Source organism: Sturnira hondurensis, unplaced genomic scaffold (assembly GCF_014824575.4).
Source record: "Sturnira hondurensis isolate 20B ecotype Veracruz unplaced genomic scaffold, ASM1482457v3 Scaffold0000880, whole genome shotgun sequence".
NCBI lineage: Eukaryota > Metazoa > Chordata > Mammalia > Chiroptera > Phyllostomidae > Sturnira > Sturnira hondurensis.
The window spans coordinates 5,886,431-5,905,047 of NW_028073511.1; the positions used below are offsets into that span (position 1 = coordinate 5,886,431).

At 34.4% G+C, this 18,617-nt stretch overlaps 1 protein-coding gene across 7 annotated transcripts in view; it reads right to left on the minus strand.

Annotated features, from left to right (window-relative positions):
• SUPT3H (SPT3 homolog, SAGA and STAGA complex component) overlaps positions 1-18,617 on the minus strand; it is a 482,255-nt gene that overhangs the window by 256,230 nt on the left and 207,408 nt on the right. For all 7 annotated transcript variants that reach the window (XM_037054117.1, XM_037054109.1, XM_037054100.1 and 4 more), the window contains one exon: positions 560-644. In XM_037054117.1, coding sequence (XP_036910012.1) covers positions 560-644 — 85 coding nt within the window. The remainder of the gene's footprint in view (positions 1-559; positions 645-18,617) is intronic.

Consider the following 18,617-nt stretch of genomic DNA (forward strand, 5'->3'; position numbering starts at 1 on the left):
TTTAATGGGACAATTGATGAAATTCAAATATAGTTGATAGTTTTAACAGTAGTATGTCCACATTATTTCCTGGTTGCGATAATTGTACTACAGTTATGTAAGGTATTAACAGAGGAAGTTGAAGAGTATCTAGGAATTCTCTGCACTATTTGTGCAGTATTTTGATGTCTAAAATTCATAATAAAAAACATTTTTAAAAGAGTTCTAGAAAAGCAATGCTTATATAGTGATAGAATACAGATTATAAAACCTCTTATTGGGAGGTTAGAGAGTGAGTGAAAAACCTAATTTACACAGGCAGCATATAGGAATGTTTTGTGATGAAGAAAGTGCCTATACCATGACTGTGCTGGTAGTTACATGACAATAAGTTGTCAAAACTCATTGAACTATGCACTGAAACTGGTTAAATTTTGTTGTATGTAAACTGTTCTTCAATAAGATGACAAAAAAATTCCAAATGTAAATACAATCTTTAAGGAAAACAGGGTTGAGTTGCAATCCCAACATAAACAGAATGCAGAGGATAAATATCAAATAACATTATATATGCTCTTACCAGATTAATTAACTGAGTGTGTACCACATCTTCTACCAAAACTGCTGTTTCATGAAGAGGCCTCCTAGCGTCACCTAAAGAAAACCTACAAAAAAACAAAAACAAAAAAAAACAAAATTAATCACACCAATACTAGGAGCTGTAAAACTAAGAAAAGGTGAAGAATATTTATTATAATAATCTGTTTAATAAAGTACAAACTGTTCTCTCAAATTACAGAGTAGAAGGATGATTTTTATGGACAAAGAACTGCATTTCTCCCACAGAAGCTGAAAGTTTTAAAAAATGCAGTGTTATGTATGTATTTATCTAGAGTTTATTAAAGCGACACTGGTTAACAAAAGTATACAGGTTTCAGGTGAACAATTTTATAATATATCATCTGTACATTGTACTGTCTGTTCACTACCCCAAATCTAATCATCAGTTGTAAAAAGTTTGTTTTTAAAAAATGGAAGGAAAAAGTTACTTTATTCATGACATGAGGAAACTTTTTTCTCTGAGAGATACACACACACACACACACACACACACAATGTTGGCATATAATTATTAGCAATACCAACTGCTCCAGTTTCCCTGGGACTAGGGGATTTTCCATATAATTGTCTATCAAATAAATCATCTTAATTAATACTAAAAAGTCATGATTTACTTTATACAAGAAAAGGAAGTCAGAAAAGTTTCTTTTAAGAGAAAGAATGAATAAAACTTGTACATTTACTTTTACACAATTACCCTTAGTATTTCAGTTCTCGGGTTCCAAAAGAGAGAAACAAATAGCTCATGGGGAATTTATCCATTCATTTGCAGATAATTCTGTAAAACTGAGGATGAAGTTTACAATGGTCAGTGGGTGAGGAGAAGCTACCAGCTGAATCTCTCTGTAGTCATGTCCTCTACTGGAGAAGCAACAACACCCAGCTGAATAAGGTGCCAGAGGCGTGAGCCCAGAATAACAAATACAGTTCAATGGCCATGACCCACTACGAAGACTATACCTGGCCTGGCCGCTAGAGTTCCAACTACATCCTGGCCATGAGCTCCCAAAGGGGAGTCAGTTACAATGAACAGAAATTGGACTAGAAGTTAGATAACCTGGTCCTAGTGCCCACTCTGCTGCTAAGTAGTACTGTAACCTTGGATAAATAACTTTTCTGGGTACCTCAGCTCCTCAGAAATGAAAGGAGAGTATTGGATTAGATGACCTTAAAGCTGCCTTTTCAATTGTAAAGCTTCAGTAATCTAAATGGGATGGTATTGGCATTAAAAAAAAGACATGTAAATAAATGAAACATTATAAAGAACTCAAAAATAAAGCCACACATATATGGTCAATTGATTTACAACAACAAAGACCAGAATATACAATGAAAAAAATGACAGTATCCTCAGTAAGTGATGTTGTGGAAACTGGACAGCCTTATGCAAAAAAAAAAAAAAATTAACCAGACTACTATCACACACCATACACAAAAATTAATTCAAAATGGATTAAAGACCTGAATGTAACACTTGAAACCATAAACTCCTAGAAGAAAATACAGGCATAAAACCTCCTTGACACTGGTCCTGGCAATGACTGTTTTGGTCCTGACACCCAGAGCAAAGGCAAAAATAAAGAAGTGGAACTACACCAACAAAAAGGCTTCTGCAGAGCACAGGAAATCATCTATAAAATGAAAGGGCAACCTACTGAGTGAGAGAAAATATTTGCAAATCATATATCTGATAAGGGGCTAATACACAAAATAAATAAACTCATACAACTCAATAGCAAAACCAATCAACCAACTAAACAACCCAGTGAAAAATGGGCAGAGGCTCCGAAAATGGACATTTTTCCAAAGAAGACATACAGATAGCCAACAAGTACATGAAAAGATGCTCAACATCACTAACCGTAAGGGAAATGGTAGTCAAAAACAAAATGAGATTATCACCTCACACCTAGAAGGAATATTAGAAGGAATATTATCAAAAAAGGAAATAAATGCGTGTGAGGATGTGGAGGAAAGGTAACCCTTGTGGATAGTCGGTAGAGATGTGAACTGGTGCAGCCGCTTTGGAAAAGAACATGGAGGTTCCTCAAAAAGTTAAAAACAGTACACTACATGATCCAGCAACCCCACTTCTGGGTATTTCTATGAACAAAATGAAAACACCTTCAAAAATATATATGTACTGACAGGTTCACTGCAGTATTATTTACAATAGCTAAGATATGAAATAACCTAGGTGTCCACCTATGACTAAATGGATAAAAATGTTATTTATTTATAACACACACACAATTTAATACTATTCTGTCATTAAAAAATGAAATCTTGTAATTTGCAACAAAATGTTTAGACCTTGAAGGCATTATGCTAAGTGAAATCAGTCAGAGAGAAAAAGAAAAATACTGTATGACCTCATGTTTGGAAACAAAAAACAAAGTTTATAGATACAGAGGACATCTCTGTGTTTGGGTGTGTATATAAAATGGATGAAGGGACTCAAAAGGTACAAAGTTCCGACTATAGAATAAATAAGTCACCAGGATGTAAAGTACAGCATGTCAACTATTGTTAATAATACTGTATTCTTATTTGAAACTCACTGAGAGTAGATATTAAAAGACCTAATCACAAGAGAAGAGATTTTATCACAAGAGAAGAAATTTTGTAACTGCATGCAGTGACAGATAACTAGACTTGATACAGTGATCATTTCTCAAAGTACGTACATATTGAGCCATTACTTTGCACACATGAAACTGAGAATGTTGTATGTTGATTGTACTTCAATTTGAACAAAAAAGGTGCCTTTTCACATATTTGATTTTGGCCTATGAAAGCAGCTATAATTCTTAAATCCTAAAAAATTGTGTTTTTAATAAGAAAGTTGTATTTTAAGAAAATCATTTTTGTACGAAAATTAAATTTATTAAATTGAGTAACTGAATACCAATCATGAAATTATAAAGAAATACAGATTTTTAATGCATAACAGAATGACAAAGTGAATAAAAGCAAGTAAGGGAAGGGCAATAAGGTTACAATTTATTTTTGGTCCTGTATGTGAAAACATTCTATTGCCATTAAAGAATTTTTTCAAAAAATTCTAAAAGTAGTGTTTGTACTTGTAGATATTTTCATAGGATTTTATATTATTCTTTTTCAGTGTATTTAAAAAAGGGTCCACTTTTGGGTTTAAAGTACCTCATCTGCGATGCAGAACCTGCTAGGCCAGCCAAAAAGAACGAAAAGCCCACCAGAGGATCTGCTCTTAAAGCATTCAGGACAAAGTGTAAAAGACAGAGAGACGTTTCCTTTACTGCCACGTGTGTGTCTTCTCGGACGCTGAGCCACTTTCAGTACGTAACCACTGGATATAAGGTCTGAAGTGGTTTAATTATTCTGGATGCTATGGGTTAAGTAATAGCTATGGTACTGGGAGTTACTTTTTTTGTTTGTTACTACTGGTTTTTAGACGCTTTTCAACCTCAGGTAACTGACATTACTTTGGAATGGAGGCCATGTAAGAAGCCTCTGGGTGACTTTCTGTCCCCAAAAGAAAGTTTCCTTTTTCCCTTCAAACCACTTATTTGATTAGACTTTCAGAGGCTAGGTATCATTATAACACCTAGAAATTTCTGCTCACCAGATTTAGAGTGAATAGCAGACTAGAGCCCCCACTAAACTGTAGTCGGCTAGCCTGGCACTAGACAGCTCACGCAAACAGACATCATACTGTTTATGTCATTCTTAACCAGTAGTTGTTGAGAATGACTTATCCAGTGTCCAAAGGGGGAAAGGTGCGTAAGTCTGACTACGATCAGTCATTTAAGGCAATCAGACAATTATAAACACATGCAAATTATCCTTACTCTTCCATTTTTATAACCTCTAACTTTCATACAGCTCTATGATTTCATCTGTTTTTTGAAGGAAGAAATGAATTCAATTAACATTGGCTCCAAAAAGGCCAATGTGATAAGTAAATTAAAATATCAATACCTAGGACAAAAGATTTTCTAGCAGTGATCACTTTTCTCATTGCTTGCTTGATTTTTCAACCTCCATTCCCTCTACATCTTTACTATAGTATATATTTACATATATTTTAAGTGAACTTTGAGAATCTTTTCAGAATTTTGTAAGATGGCATGAAATAAGTATAAACATCTAAAATTTAAGATTATAAAATTAGCATTCATGTTATAGAAAATTTATAATACCAATGTGAAAAATACAAATCTATATGTTTGTTTAAAGTAAAATAAAAGTTAAGACAGAGTAAACTTAAAAGACCAAACCTTTTATATCACTTATAGGTATTAATTCCTCAACCATCAATTGCATCAATCGAGTACCTAGCATGTTTCAGGAACTATTGTAGTTGCTGAGGATCATCAATGAACAAAACATTTTTAAAAGGGGTGGAGTTTGTGTAAAAATGAGGAAAGGATACAAAAACCAATCTATATAATATAATAAATTAATAAATGGTTTCTACGTTAAAAAGATGATATAAAAGAAAACAGAGAACACAATCAGGAGATGGAAAATGTGGTACAGGGAAAAGGAGGCAGCATGAAATACTAGAATAAACACGTTAATTTTTAATGTGTAAGAGAAACAGCTTTTAACAAATGGGAAGGAGAAATATATAAATTAGATAATTTTTTAAAAACCAAAGACTTACCTAGGAAAGCTCACCTAGAATTATCACAGCACAAAGCATGAAATGTGCATCTGAGGAAGTTTGCAAAAGTGATATATGTATATTAACTCATTCTAACAATTCATAGAGCAATTTTTCTCATATATCTTATAGTCCTAACAAGCAAATATCCTGATATTCAAATTGAAATAAAGAGCAACACAAAGCATATGATTCTAAGCACTCCTTGTTAGAGGAACAGAAAAGATAACGGATGGGAGGTACACCAATTACTGAATGTTAGGTCAGGGAAGGACCAAGGATTTAGTCCATTCATCTTATTTTAAAAAGAAGAAAAATGAAGGTCAGAGCAGTGAAACAACCATCTCAAGGTTACCAATCCAATCAGAGGCAAAGGGTAGGCTTTTCATTTTGGCTAGAAATCATCTTCTACAATACCATGTTAAAGGAGCAAAAAACTAACAAATTAGACAAATTAGGTTTAAATGCTCATTTACCAAGATTAAGATTAACAAAATAATATAAAGAAAGCCTGGTTTTCTATATGCAAATTGGTTTGCATAACTAATTTTCCAGCTTGTGCACTGCAAAAGCTTTTAGTTTGATGTAGTTGCATTTGTTTATTTTTGCTTTTGTTGTCTTTGCCCTAGAAGATATATCACAAAACAACTGTTAAGAACAGTGTCAAATAATGTATTGTCTGTGTTTTTTCTACAAGTTTTATAGTTTTGGAGCTTACATTTAAGGCTCTAATTCATGAGTTTATTTATGTATATAAGAAAGAAGTATATCTTCATATTTTTGCATGGATCTGTCTAGTTTTTCTAACACCATTTATTATAAAGACTGTGTTTTCCCTACTGTATATTCTCCCCTCCTTTTCACATATAAATTGACCATATAGATGTAGCTTTACTTCTAGGCTTTCTATTCTGTTCTATTGACCTATGTATCCGTTTTTATGTCAGTACCATGCTGTTTTGATTACTATAGCCTTGTAGTATAGTTTGATACCATGTAGCATGATACCTCCCGACTTCATTTAAATAAAATTTTTATTATTTTATTATACTTTTTCCATTACCATTTATCCCCCCATATCCTCTTCTACTTCAGAGAGGAAGGAGGAGAGACAGAATGAGAGAAACACTGATTTGGTGGTCCACTTATTTACAAATTCATTGCTTGATTGTTTTATGTGCCCTGACCAGGTGTTGAACCCCATGCTCTAAGCAACTGAGATACCCAGACAGGGCCTTCTTTCTCAAGATTGACTTGGCTATTCTGGGTCTTTTGTAATTCTATATAAATTTTTGGATTATTTGTTCTAGTTCTATAAAAAATACAAGGAAGACATCAAAAAAACAAAAAAGGAAACACACTAAATAAGAGAATATATTTGCAAATGATACATCCAAAAAGGGATTAATATCCAAACTATATAAAGAACTCAAACTGCTAAACATAAAAAAAAACAACCAACCAATTAAAAGGTGGGTAGAGAATATGAAGAGACACTTCTCCAAAGAGGAATATAGAGGAACAGGACAACAGACACATGAAAAAATGCTCAATATCACTAATAATCAAGGAAATACAAATCAAAATCACAATGAGCTATAACCTCACACCTGTAAAAGTAGCTATTATCAATAAATCAACAACCAACAGTGTTGGAGAAGATGTGGCAAAAAACAGAACCCTCATGCACTATTGGCTGGGTTGTAAACTGGTACAACCATTATGAAAACAACATAGAGGTTCCTCAAAAAATTGAAAACAGAACTACAATATAACCCAGCAATTCCACTTCTGGGCATTTTCCTGAAGGAATCCAAAACATTAATTCAAAGACATATATGCATTCCTGTATTCACAGAAGCATTACTTACAATAGCCAAGATATGGAAATAGCCTAGCCTAAGTGTCTATTGAGACAAATGTATAAACAAAATGTGGCACATATATACAGTGGAGTATTACCCAAACATTAACAAAGAATGAAATCTTGCCATTTGTGAGAATATGGATGGACGTAGAAGGGATTATGCAAAGTGAAGTAAGTCAGATATAGAAAAGACCAAAAGACCATATTATTTCATTTATATATGGGATGTAAAAAATAAAATAAATGAGCAAACAAAACAGAAATTCACAAATACAGAGAACAAAATGAAGGTCAAAGATAGGAGGAGGTTGGGGGAAGGAATGAAATAAGGCAAATGGGATTAAGCAGTACAAACTGCCAATTAAAACTATCATTGAAATATAAAATACAGCATAGGGATATAATAATATATTACAATAATATTACAGTAACTATTTATGGTGCTATCAGGATGAGCGCTTCATGTAAAGTATGTAAGTGTCTAATCACTATGTTGTACACCTACGACTACGAGGATTTAACTATCTTATTGTTACTGAAATTTAACAGTCAAAAATAACTCCTGTAACATTGGATATAGACACACTATAATCACAAATTTCACCCAAATTTTCAAGCATGTTTCATGGACTGGTAATCAAAGGTTCAATAAAGTTAAGAGATTTGCCCATGGTAATAGTAAAAGGAAGCTTCAGAATTACATGCTATGAGAAAGTCACTTAAAAATAGAAGAATTTTGCAATCTACAGATATTCAGAAAAGTAGTAAATGAATGAATAAGGCATACTGTACAGAAAAACCGGCTTTCTCCATAAAAAATATTCTGTAGTTAAATGAAATTAGGAAATGCCTCATATTTTAGTCTTTGCTAGATTCGCAACACATGTTGCCATATTAGACACTCAAAGAAGTTAAGAAAGAAACAAACTTTCTGTTTTCAATGTATTTACCGTGTATCTAATCATTTTTCTAAACTCACTTGGTTATAGAACGTTGAAAATCAATTTAGGCAATACTGACCTAAGGAAAGTGGCTCTAACATGAGATAGGGTTTGAAATAAGCTGCAGCCTAAGGTGTTACAACTTCAAAGTTCTTCAGTTTTAAACAATGAGATAATGATGGTGGCAATAATAGCAAACAGTTTTCTCAAAACGTACTGCTCACTGAACAACTGTTCGTTGTGGGCCTCTGTGTGAGGCACTGAATTCTACACTCGGTGCCCGAACCAGTATTGAAGCCGGTCAGCGGATCACCTAACAGTGGCAGGTCTCACTTCTGAAAATCAGTCAGGGCAGCACTGCTCCGACACACTTCCCTCTGAGTGCAACAGTCTCATCCGAGCAACCTCTTCTAGATGATGTCCACCTCCAGAACAGCGCCAATCCCTAAACCCCGTGGTTCCCGAAAACTACGTAAGACTAGCATTCCTCCCTGCTAAGACATTGTGCATGACCAGCATAAATCTTTTCTTCATGACAAGAAACAATAAATCCAGTTTTCTCTATTTCAGGTACTGAATGATGATTTGTTTCATAGTATTTGAGAAAATCTGCTGTCACAACCCTGTCAACCTAACCACGATTCCTCTTTTTCTCTTTTGTGATTTTGAAAGATTTCAAATCAACAGAAAAAATAGTAACAGTACAATAAATACTTATACATCCTTCACATAGAATCACCAATTGTTATCATTTGGGCACATTTGCTTTCTTTCAGAATTACACATGCACACATTTATATACATACAAACACATTACACACATACATATGCACATACTTGTACTTTATCTCTATTTTTCTTTGAAAAGCAAACATTTGAGTGCTTTACATGTGCCTGGCATACTTAAATTGTCGTTTAAACCTCTTAAAAACCCCATAATGAAGTATCACTATGCCTGTCTCTCCCCGTTTTTGAGAGATATTCCTTAACAGCAAGTAAAATTATGTTTCTGTGTTAACTTTCACACACTATGCTTAGTTTTGTCATGTACAACTAAATGAAATAGAAAATCTCTTTTACCTGTGATGGATCTCCAAAAATATGAAAAAAGGCTGCTTAAATAGTTTTCAGCTAAATAGTATCTTTTTAAAACAGTTTTATTGACATATTGCTTATATACCATTAAATCACATGTTCACCACAATCCAGTTTTAGAACATTTCCATCATTCCAAACAATGCCTCCTGCCCATTTACAGTCGATGCACATCCCCATGCCCAGCTCAAGGCAATGACTAATCTACTTGAAGAAACCATGAATCCTCTCTAAGTCTTCAATGTTAAGACTCCTCACTTCTCATCCTTTTGTCTACTTAAATGGCATGTCCTTGGGAAACCTTTCCAACCATCACCATTTCCAATTCTCGCTTGAATCAGAGAAGTTCAGCATTTATTTGGTTTATATATTGAGGACCTGCCCAACGTAACATTTGAAGATAAAGGTTCCAAAATTTTCAAATAAATTAATGAAAACCTCTCATCTAAGTGTTGAACAAATCACCAGCCTGTAAGACCTGTAGCTAAGAGATGTCCTTGAGACAACAGGTCAATGCTCTGCGTGCTAGAAATTGTTGAACCACCTATCAGGCTGTTTTGTCTCTACTATAATTCTTGATTTTGTCCATAAGAACACCTTGTCAAAAACTTGCACTATACTGCCATAAAATTACCGTATCATAAAGGGAAATTATTTTACTCTGATAGGAACCAACTCATGCAATTTCCTAATAATTAAAAATGCCAGAATTTTTGTTGAGATTGATATGACATTCACCAGAGTGTACAAAAAGTGTAAAGACTAGAACTCCCTTCTCCCCAACACTTTTAAATAAAGCAAACTTATGCCAAAATTATAACTTAATTACATTTCCTTAAATACCCTTCTAAAACACCACCTGGTAATAATTAATACCAGTGTTGTAAATATATTCTTTCCTAATGTACTTGTATTTCTAAGATCTAATTTTTCACCCCAAAACAATAGTTTCAGTCTCATATACTATAACACCGACTAAATCAACCTGTAAACTTAAAAATATGAAGAACAGTGCAAAGTTGTTATATTACCAATTAAGAAACTTGGAAATTAATTTTGCAAGTATTAATGACTGCCAACAGGAAAATACATAATATATTCCAGTTGTAGTACATAATACATTCCATTTGCTCCTTCACAAAGGCCTTCAGTTTCCATCAGAAAGTGTATAAGACAACTGTCTTTCTAGAATATGTAAACTAGACAGATCAGTCACTTTTGTTCTGAGAAAATTAAGAAAAAGTTTATCTCTAGTCTATACACAACTTTCTTGAAATCAGAATGAAATTTAGTATGCCCAGAAGAAATGCATTTTATGTCTGTTCTCCAGAACATGGATAAAAAAGTGATTAACATGAGAAAGATATTAAGACTTAATTATGGTTGGCCAAAAAGTTTGTTTTGGTTTTTTCCATGAGATGGCTCTAGGAGTGCCTAGTTGTTTTTAGCTTAATTTGAAAAAACTTTGTTACCTTGTATTGTGACAGCTGTCATATCAGCATGCATTTAAAAGAAACTTACCAAAATTGGTGAATTTTTGTGAAGCCATTTTAATACTGAAGGTAGAATAAAATAAGCAACGTTTTTGGCACATTATTGCTTTATTTCAAGAAAGGTAAAAATGCAACTGTAACACCAAAAAAGGATTTGTGTAGTATATAGAGAAGGTGCACTGATTGACAGAATGTGTCAGAAGTGGTTTGTGAAGTTTCATGCTGGAGATTTCACTGGACAATGCTCCAAGGTCAGATAGACCAGTTTAAGTTGATAGTGATCAAATCAAGATATTAGTTGAAGACGATCAATGTTATACCACGCAGGAGACAGTCAACTCAAAATATCCAAATCAATAAAGGTATTGGTAAAAATGAAAAATGTGTCTTTTATTTTATTGAAAAAACATATGGGCTTTTTGGCCAACACAAAATATGTATTGGACTAATAACATACTGGATATAATGAACAACCTATTGATTTTACTCTACATTATATTCTACAACTTTAAATTTGGGGTATGTAGTAACAATCTTTTATAGATGTTCATACACACTATCATGTAACTGGAATATTAATCTCTAAGTTACACTATGAAAAGTTCAATCTATATTTATAGAAGCTTAATAAAATAACTCGTACAGTCTTTCCAATGCACTAAAAATATTCATAAAACATCTATGTAACTTCCAACTACCAGTCTGTATATTATTAAATATGTTCATAAGGACTAGCTCTGTAATAGCAAATACAAATATTAATAATAATTAGCATCAATAATATAGTAATTAACAAGCTTAGTTCTATAGGCTTAGAAGCATCACAAAATCCTACAACTTTCAAACCTCTTTGCTTATTATATGAAAAGTCTTTGAAATCTGGCTTCTGTCTTTGGTTCTGGCCTTCTTTTTGGCTGTGTATCCTTTCTCCATGCCTTACATGTCAAACTGCCTGCAGACAGCTGACCACACAATGAGTTTCACACGTCTGGGCCTTTGTATTTGATGTTCTCTCTGCCAAATATGTCTTTGTTTCTTCTTTCATTCAACTAATTCCTTCAAAATTTAGTTCGAAGTGTACCACACTTGAAAAATTGTCCCTAATCCCCAGTTTAATTTAGCCGCTCCTCTGTGGTATACTGCAACCATAGCCCCAGTTCTTTAAGGCACACTCTATCAATGCCCATTGTCAAGTACCTTTAAAGGCCTTCACACTAACTTTGAGCATAATCATGTTATCTACTGTGGCTAGTAAGATGTTAGCAGGTATCAGCAAACATAGACTAAGGAGAATTTACGTTTCAACTTGTGCTCTTATATTCCACCACTGCCATGAAAATGTGCCCAAGCTAATCCACTGTAAGACTAAAGACACAGAGCAGAGCTGAGTGAGTCACCCAGTTCTCCATCTGCATCTTCCCAGATCAGCTGAATAGGCTGACAGTCAGCTGACACTCAGATGACACTCAGATGACAGAACCCAGACAAGACTGGTAGAGCTGCCTAATCTACTATCCTAGACACATAAACATAAATTCTGAGGTTTTACTACTAATGTTTTACGACTTATTTGTTATACAGTATTATTTTGGCAACCAATCAAATATTCACTCTCCTGGATGCTTCTACAGTCTTATCACAGATGGAGAGAGAGAGAAAGGGTGGGATCAAAAGGAGAATGTTACTGAAGAAAAAAACACTCTCGAAAAACATACAGGTGATGAAGAAAAACAACTATTTAGATGGATTCACCTCCTACTGATTTCACTGGGATTTCAGATTCCAAGGAATTATCCCTGTGGTGTGCAATTTAAAGGGGTGCACACACACTAAATACTCGCAGAGAAGATTAAAACCTTAATGCATAGGTAAGATGCCTGTTAGAGGAAAAAATACCTACAAATTCATGTAACTTGTGGATGCAATGTTAGCAGGAAAGAACCAATTACTGTAGTACTGTGGCTGACAACAGTATTCAGTTATGCAAAAAATACCAGGGCAGAGAATCAAAGTATTCTTAAAAATCAGAGAATCAATGTATTCTTAAAAATCTTAACATTTTCATAATAAGAGGTAATTCACAGAACTTCAAAGATGCAAAAGAACCCTGAGTGGTGTGACTCAGTTTGTTGGGGTGTCATCCCGTAACTGAAGGGCTGTGGTTTCAATCCCATGTTGGGGTGCATACCTATGTTGCGGGTTCAATCCCTGGTTGTACAGGAGGCAACCAACAAATGTTTCTCTTTCACACTGATGTTTCTTTCCCTTCCTCTCTCTCTCAAAGCAATAAAAATATGTATGGGTGAGGATAAAAACATTTTTAAAGATACACAAGGAAAAGGGCACCCATTTCTTCTTTCTTCTGTAATCACATATATATTTCCCATACATGACTGCTTTTGCACCCTGTCTCTACCTAGAAGGCTTTGCTGTAACCCTAAACTTTTGCTACAACCTTTTATATCCTGTTTAATACCATCATATCCTCTAAGGTCTTGATCAAATATTTCCCCTTCCATGAAATCATTTCTAAAACCTGTCACAAGAAGAACTAATTATACAACCTTGGAAACATGTACACGCATATTTATAACATAAGAATACCTCACCAGTTGTAATTGGGTGAGGGTATAGCACTGATCTTTTTCATCTTTAAGAAACGAAACACCACAAAGTGGGAACCCAATAAATGCTTACTAAGTGAAACAACAGCATAAGGAAAAAATATTCAAAATTTTATCATGGTAGGTATGCTTTTGTGGACAGGTAAAAATTATTCCAAAAGGTTATCAAAGTAATGATATATTTTTAACAGCAGCAAATATAAAAAAGGAAAATATATAAATCTGAAAAAACAGAAGATTTAGAATCAACAATAATAGTAACAGTGATGAGGAAAATGGCATTCAGTAGATGATATTTACAAACTGAGGATTTACTGTTTGCTACATGCTACTGACCTGATTTATAAAAACAAAACTATGAGGTAAGCACTGTTATTACTCCCATTTCTGGGTGTGAACAGGTTAACTAGGTTACCAAGGGCACACTTTTAATGAGCGGAAGAAATGAATTCCAGATCTCACCAGTCTAACTATAAACTCTAAAAATCAAAGCCCTGACTACTCTATAATATTGTCTTTCACAGCAACCAAATATAATTTATTTAAATGTCCACCAAAATTTAAAATTAAATAAAAATTTAAGATCATATAAGCATACATCCAACTAGCAGGTGGCTATAGTACCATGTTGAATGACACTTGGATAAATTACAAAGGACTTTTTCAAACTTAAGTGTGGAACATGCAGAAAAGTAAACCAATGTATAAAGGTGACAACAGTAGCATTTACAACATTAAGAGGAAAAATCTGGAGAACTGAAACATCAAATGCTTTTTATACCAAGAGTGAGAAAATGAAATTTATTAGAAGGATGAAAAGATCTTCCAAGTTCAATGTAAATAACTGGCTTCCTCTCTACTAATTCAAGTGTAACACATGACATTCATCTTTTCAGTCTCAAGAATTAATTGTAAATATTAAAACTGCATAACTGGGAAAATTCTTAGTACATTTATGCATTAATCCTATATGCATATGCATAAGACATATATACATATGCATAAAAATTCTGGAACAAAATTCAGAAATCATTCCACTAATTAATGTAAAATTTCCGAAGGCTAAACTTGGTTAAGAAATTATGCTTTAATGAAGAAATACTAAAACAGTAAGAATAACCTCATTATACCTGATGTATGATAACACAGATTAAAACTGATACTTGGGAACAGGCTGGTTAGGGAAATAATAATTATTATTGAGAGTTTATGTCCAGCTTAAAGATACCAATACCATACATATACCATGCACAGAGCATCTGATAAACACAGAAAAATTCCAGAATAACCATAGCCTAGGGCTCCCCAAATAACTTCAGGAATCCAAGGTCTCTATTTTCCATAATCTGAGGTTCCTACAGAAGTAAAAATTAGAGCTTCTTGTGTTGTGAACAAATTCCAAATCTTAAACTGCGTGGTGAATCTTCTCTACTCTGAGGGAAAAAGGGAAAACTGGATGCCCTACCAGAGGTTTCCAAGATTTAAACAAGTGTAAACACCATCTCTTTAGTATTGGTAAGAAAGTATTAAAACACTAGGTACACAATCTTAGTTCTCTTAGCTTCAGGAAGCTTCCCCTTTTTTCCCCCACTATCATTTCAAAGGTTAAAAAAACTATGAAACTAAGTTCAGGTGGTTGTCAAAATACATATTTCACTGCTGGATGACTCAAAATAATATTTAACATCTAAGACAAAATTGTTCATATTGTACCATTCTTTATTAAATTCAGATAGCTGGTTTCTACTTATAGATGTGTTCTTAAAACCCTAAGTAAAAAAAGTTAAGTAAAAGATTTTATTTTTACTTCCGACTCTTGGCTATTGCAAATTGTGCTGCTATGAACATTGGTTTGTGTAGGTTCTTTTGGATTGGTGTTTTAGGGTTCTTAGGCTATACTCCTAGCAGTGGAATTGCTGGGTCAAAAGGCAGATCCATTTTTAGTTTTCTGAGGAAATTTCATACTGTTTTCCATAGTGGTTGTACCAGTCTGCAATCCTACCAACAGTGAACTAGGGTCCCCTTTTCCCCACAACATCTCCAACATTTGTTGTTTGTTGCTTTGTTTATGATGGCCATTCTGACTGGTGTAAAGTGGTATCTCATTGTGGTTTTAATTTGCATCTCTCTGATAGCTAGTGATATTGAGCATCTTTTCATGTGTCTCTGGATCCTCCGTATGTCCTCCTTGGAGAAGTGTCTGTTCAAGTCCTTTGCCCATTTTTTAATTGGGTTGCTTGTCTAGATGCCCATCAGTAAATGAATGGATCAAAAAACTATGGTACGTTTACACAATGGAATTCTATGCAGCAGAAAGAAAGAAGGAGCTCCTACCCTTTGCAACATCATGGATGGAAATGGAAAGCATTATGCTGAGTGAAATAAGCCAGGCGGTGAAAGACAAATACCATATGATCTCACCTTTAACAGAAATCTAAACAACAAAACAAACAAGCAAGCAAAATATGACCAAAGACACTGAAATACAGAACAGGCTGACAGGGACCAGAGGGGAGAGTAGAGAGAATCACAGGGGAAAGGGGGAAGGATTCACATGAACAAGTATAAAGGACACATGGATAATAACTAAGGTGAGGGGTGGAAATGGGAGGGAGGTGGGGAGCACTGGGTGGGGGTGGGTGGGCAGGGCTGAGAATATAAGACAGAAAACTGTACTTGAACAATAATTAAATTAAAACAAACAAAACAAAAAAATTATTTAAAAAAAGAAAGAGGTAAATAGAAAGTGCCAGAGTGAGAAAATACTATTTTCTATACACTTTCAGCTTGAACTTTAAATAAACAGAGTAAGTGCCCATCAGTAAATAGTAGATAAAATAATTGGTATGTTAACACAAATGGAATACTACACAGCAGAAAGAAAGAAGGAGCTCCTACCCTTCACAATAGCATGGATGGAACTGGAGAGTATTATGCTAAGTGAAATAACCTAGGTAGTTAAAGACAAATACCATGTGATCTCACCTGTAAGTGGAACCTAATCAACAAAACAAAGAAGCAAGCAAAACAGAACCAGAGACATGGAAATAAAGAAAAAACTTACAGCCCTGGCTGGTGTGGCTCAGTGGATTGAGCAGTTCGATTCCCAGTCAGGGCACATGCCTGGGTTGCAGGCCGGTTCCCAGCAGGGGACTCATGAGAGGCAACCACACATTGATATTTCTCTCCTTCTCTCCTTCCCTTCCTCTCTAAAGATAAATAAATAAAATTAAATAAAAAGAAAAAACTTACAGTGACCAGAGGAGGGAGGGGAGGATAACTTGGGAAAGAAGAGGAAGGACCAAGTCAAGGAACATATATGAAGGATCCATGGACAAGGACAACTGAGTGGGCACTGATTGTGGTGGGGGGGTAGCAGGGGAGAACAAAGGGGCAAAAACTGGGACAACTGTAATTGAACAACAATAAAAGAAATGGTCAAAAAATAAAAAATAAAGAAAAAAGAAAATGCCAAATTAATTTGTTTACCCTCACTATTCTTTACATAGCTATATCTTTATTAGTTTGTTAAAATGCAATAGCCCCCCACCATCTACTGCAGACTTGGGGTAGAACTGGGGTGGAGAATTAAGGAGGGAGTAGAAGACTAACAAGGTTGTCTACAGCACATGTTATAGGAATAACACATAACAGAAATGGCTTGGTTCCATTCAGTGTAACTACCTCAATTTTTTTTAAGTCACATATACTTAATAGTTAGAATCCATATATATGCTCCCTCTAAAAAACTTAAGAACATTTGGCAACATCTTTGGAATAAGAAAAATATTAATAAGGTATCCATACTTAAAAAAATTACAAAGCATGGATATTTAAACTGTCTCTTAATTTGATTTGCTAAGAAAACAAAACCATGGACTTTGCAAGGTACCAAGCCATCATTATTAATTTTATTTTGGTAACTAACTTTATCCCTATGTCTTGATAACAAAGTTTAGTTTTAAGGCTAAATCATCACATAGATTATTAAAATAGCAGAAAGATAAACAACTTTACTGAGCAAGGCAATCATTCAGAATGGAGGAGAAACAAAGAGCTTCTCAGACAAGAAAAGGGCAAAAGCATTGGTTACTCCCAAACCATTATTGCAACAAATGTTAAAGGGCTTGGAGGAGGAGGAGGAGAAGGAGGAGAAGGAGGAGGAGGAAGAGGAAGAGGGAGAAGTAAGAAGAAAGAAGAAAAAGAATTAAGAAATAGAGAAAGAGTTTAAAAATAAAATGGCAACAAATACATATCTCTCGATAATGACTTTAAATGTATAAAGCTTAAATTCTACAATCAAAACACATAGGATAGCTGAATGAATGAGAAAACACAACCCATACATACATGTTGTCTCCAAAACCCACCTCAGAACAAAAGATATACACAGACTAAATGTGAAGAGATAGAAAAAACTATTTCATGAAAATGGAAAGGAAAAAAGGGTTGGGTAGCAATACTTATATCCAACCAACATAACAGACTTTAAAACCAAGGATATAGTAAGAGACAAAGAAAGACACTACATAATAATAAAGGAAAAATTCCAACAAGAGGATATAACTCAGTAAATATTTATGCACCCAACATAGGAGGACCTAAATATCTAAAGCAAATCATGATGTATGTAAAAAAAGGGATTGACAAAATACAGTCATAGTAGGAAATATTAACACCGTGTGGACTTCAATGGATAGATTTTCCAGACAGAAATCAACAAGGACACACAGTCCTTAAATGACACACTAAGTCAAATACATTTAATTGATATATAGAGAGCATTTCAACCCAAGCAGAAGATATATGTTCTACTCAAGTGCACATGGAACATTTTCTAGGATAGACCACATGTTAGAACACAAAATAAGTCTCAATAACTTAAGAAGACTGAAATCATATCAAGCATTTTCTCTGGACAGAACGCTATGAGACCAAAAATCAATCACAAGAAAACTAAAACATACACAAAGGCATGGAAATATATAAGGGTGCACCTTGGGTACCCAGCTTGGGTGATAGGGGAGGCTCTGCCACTGGACCCTACAGAATATCTACTATTTTAGGCCATACTACCAAGATACAGAGTCAGAGTAACTCTATCTAACACACAGAAACAAACACAGGAGGCTGCCAAAACAAGGAGACAAAGAAACGTGGCCCAAATGAAACAACAGATCAAAGCTCCAGAAAAAGAGCTAAACAATCTATCAGATGCAGAGTTCAAAACACTCATTAGGAGGATGCTCAAGAAACTTAGTGAGGACCTCAGCAGCATAAAAAGGACCCAGTCAAAAACAAAGGATATACTAGTTGAAAAAAAGAACAATTTACAGGGAAACAACAGTA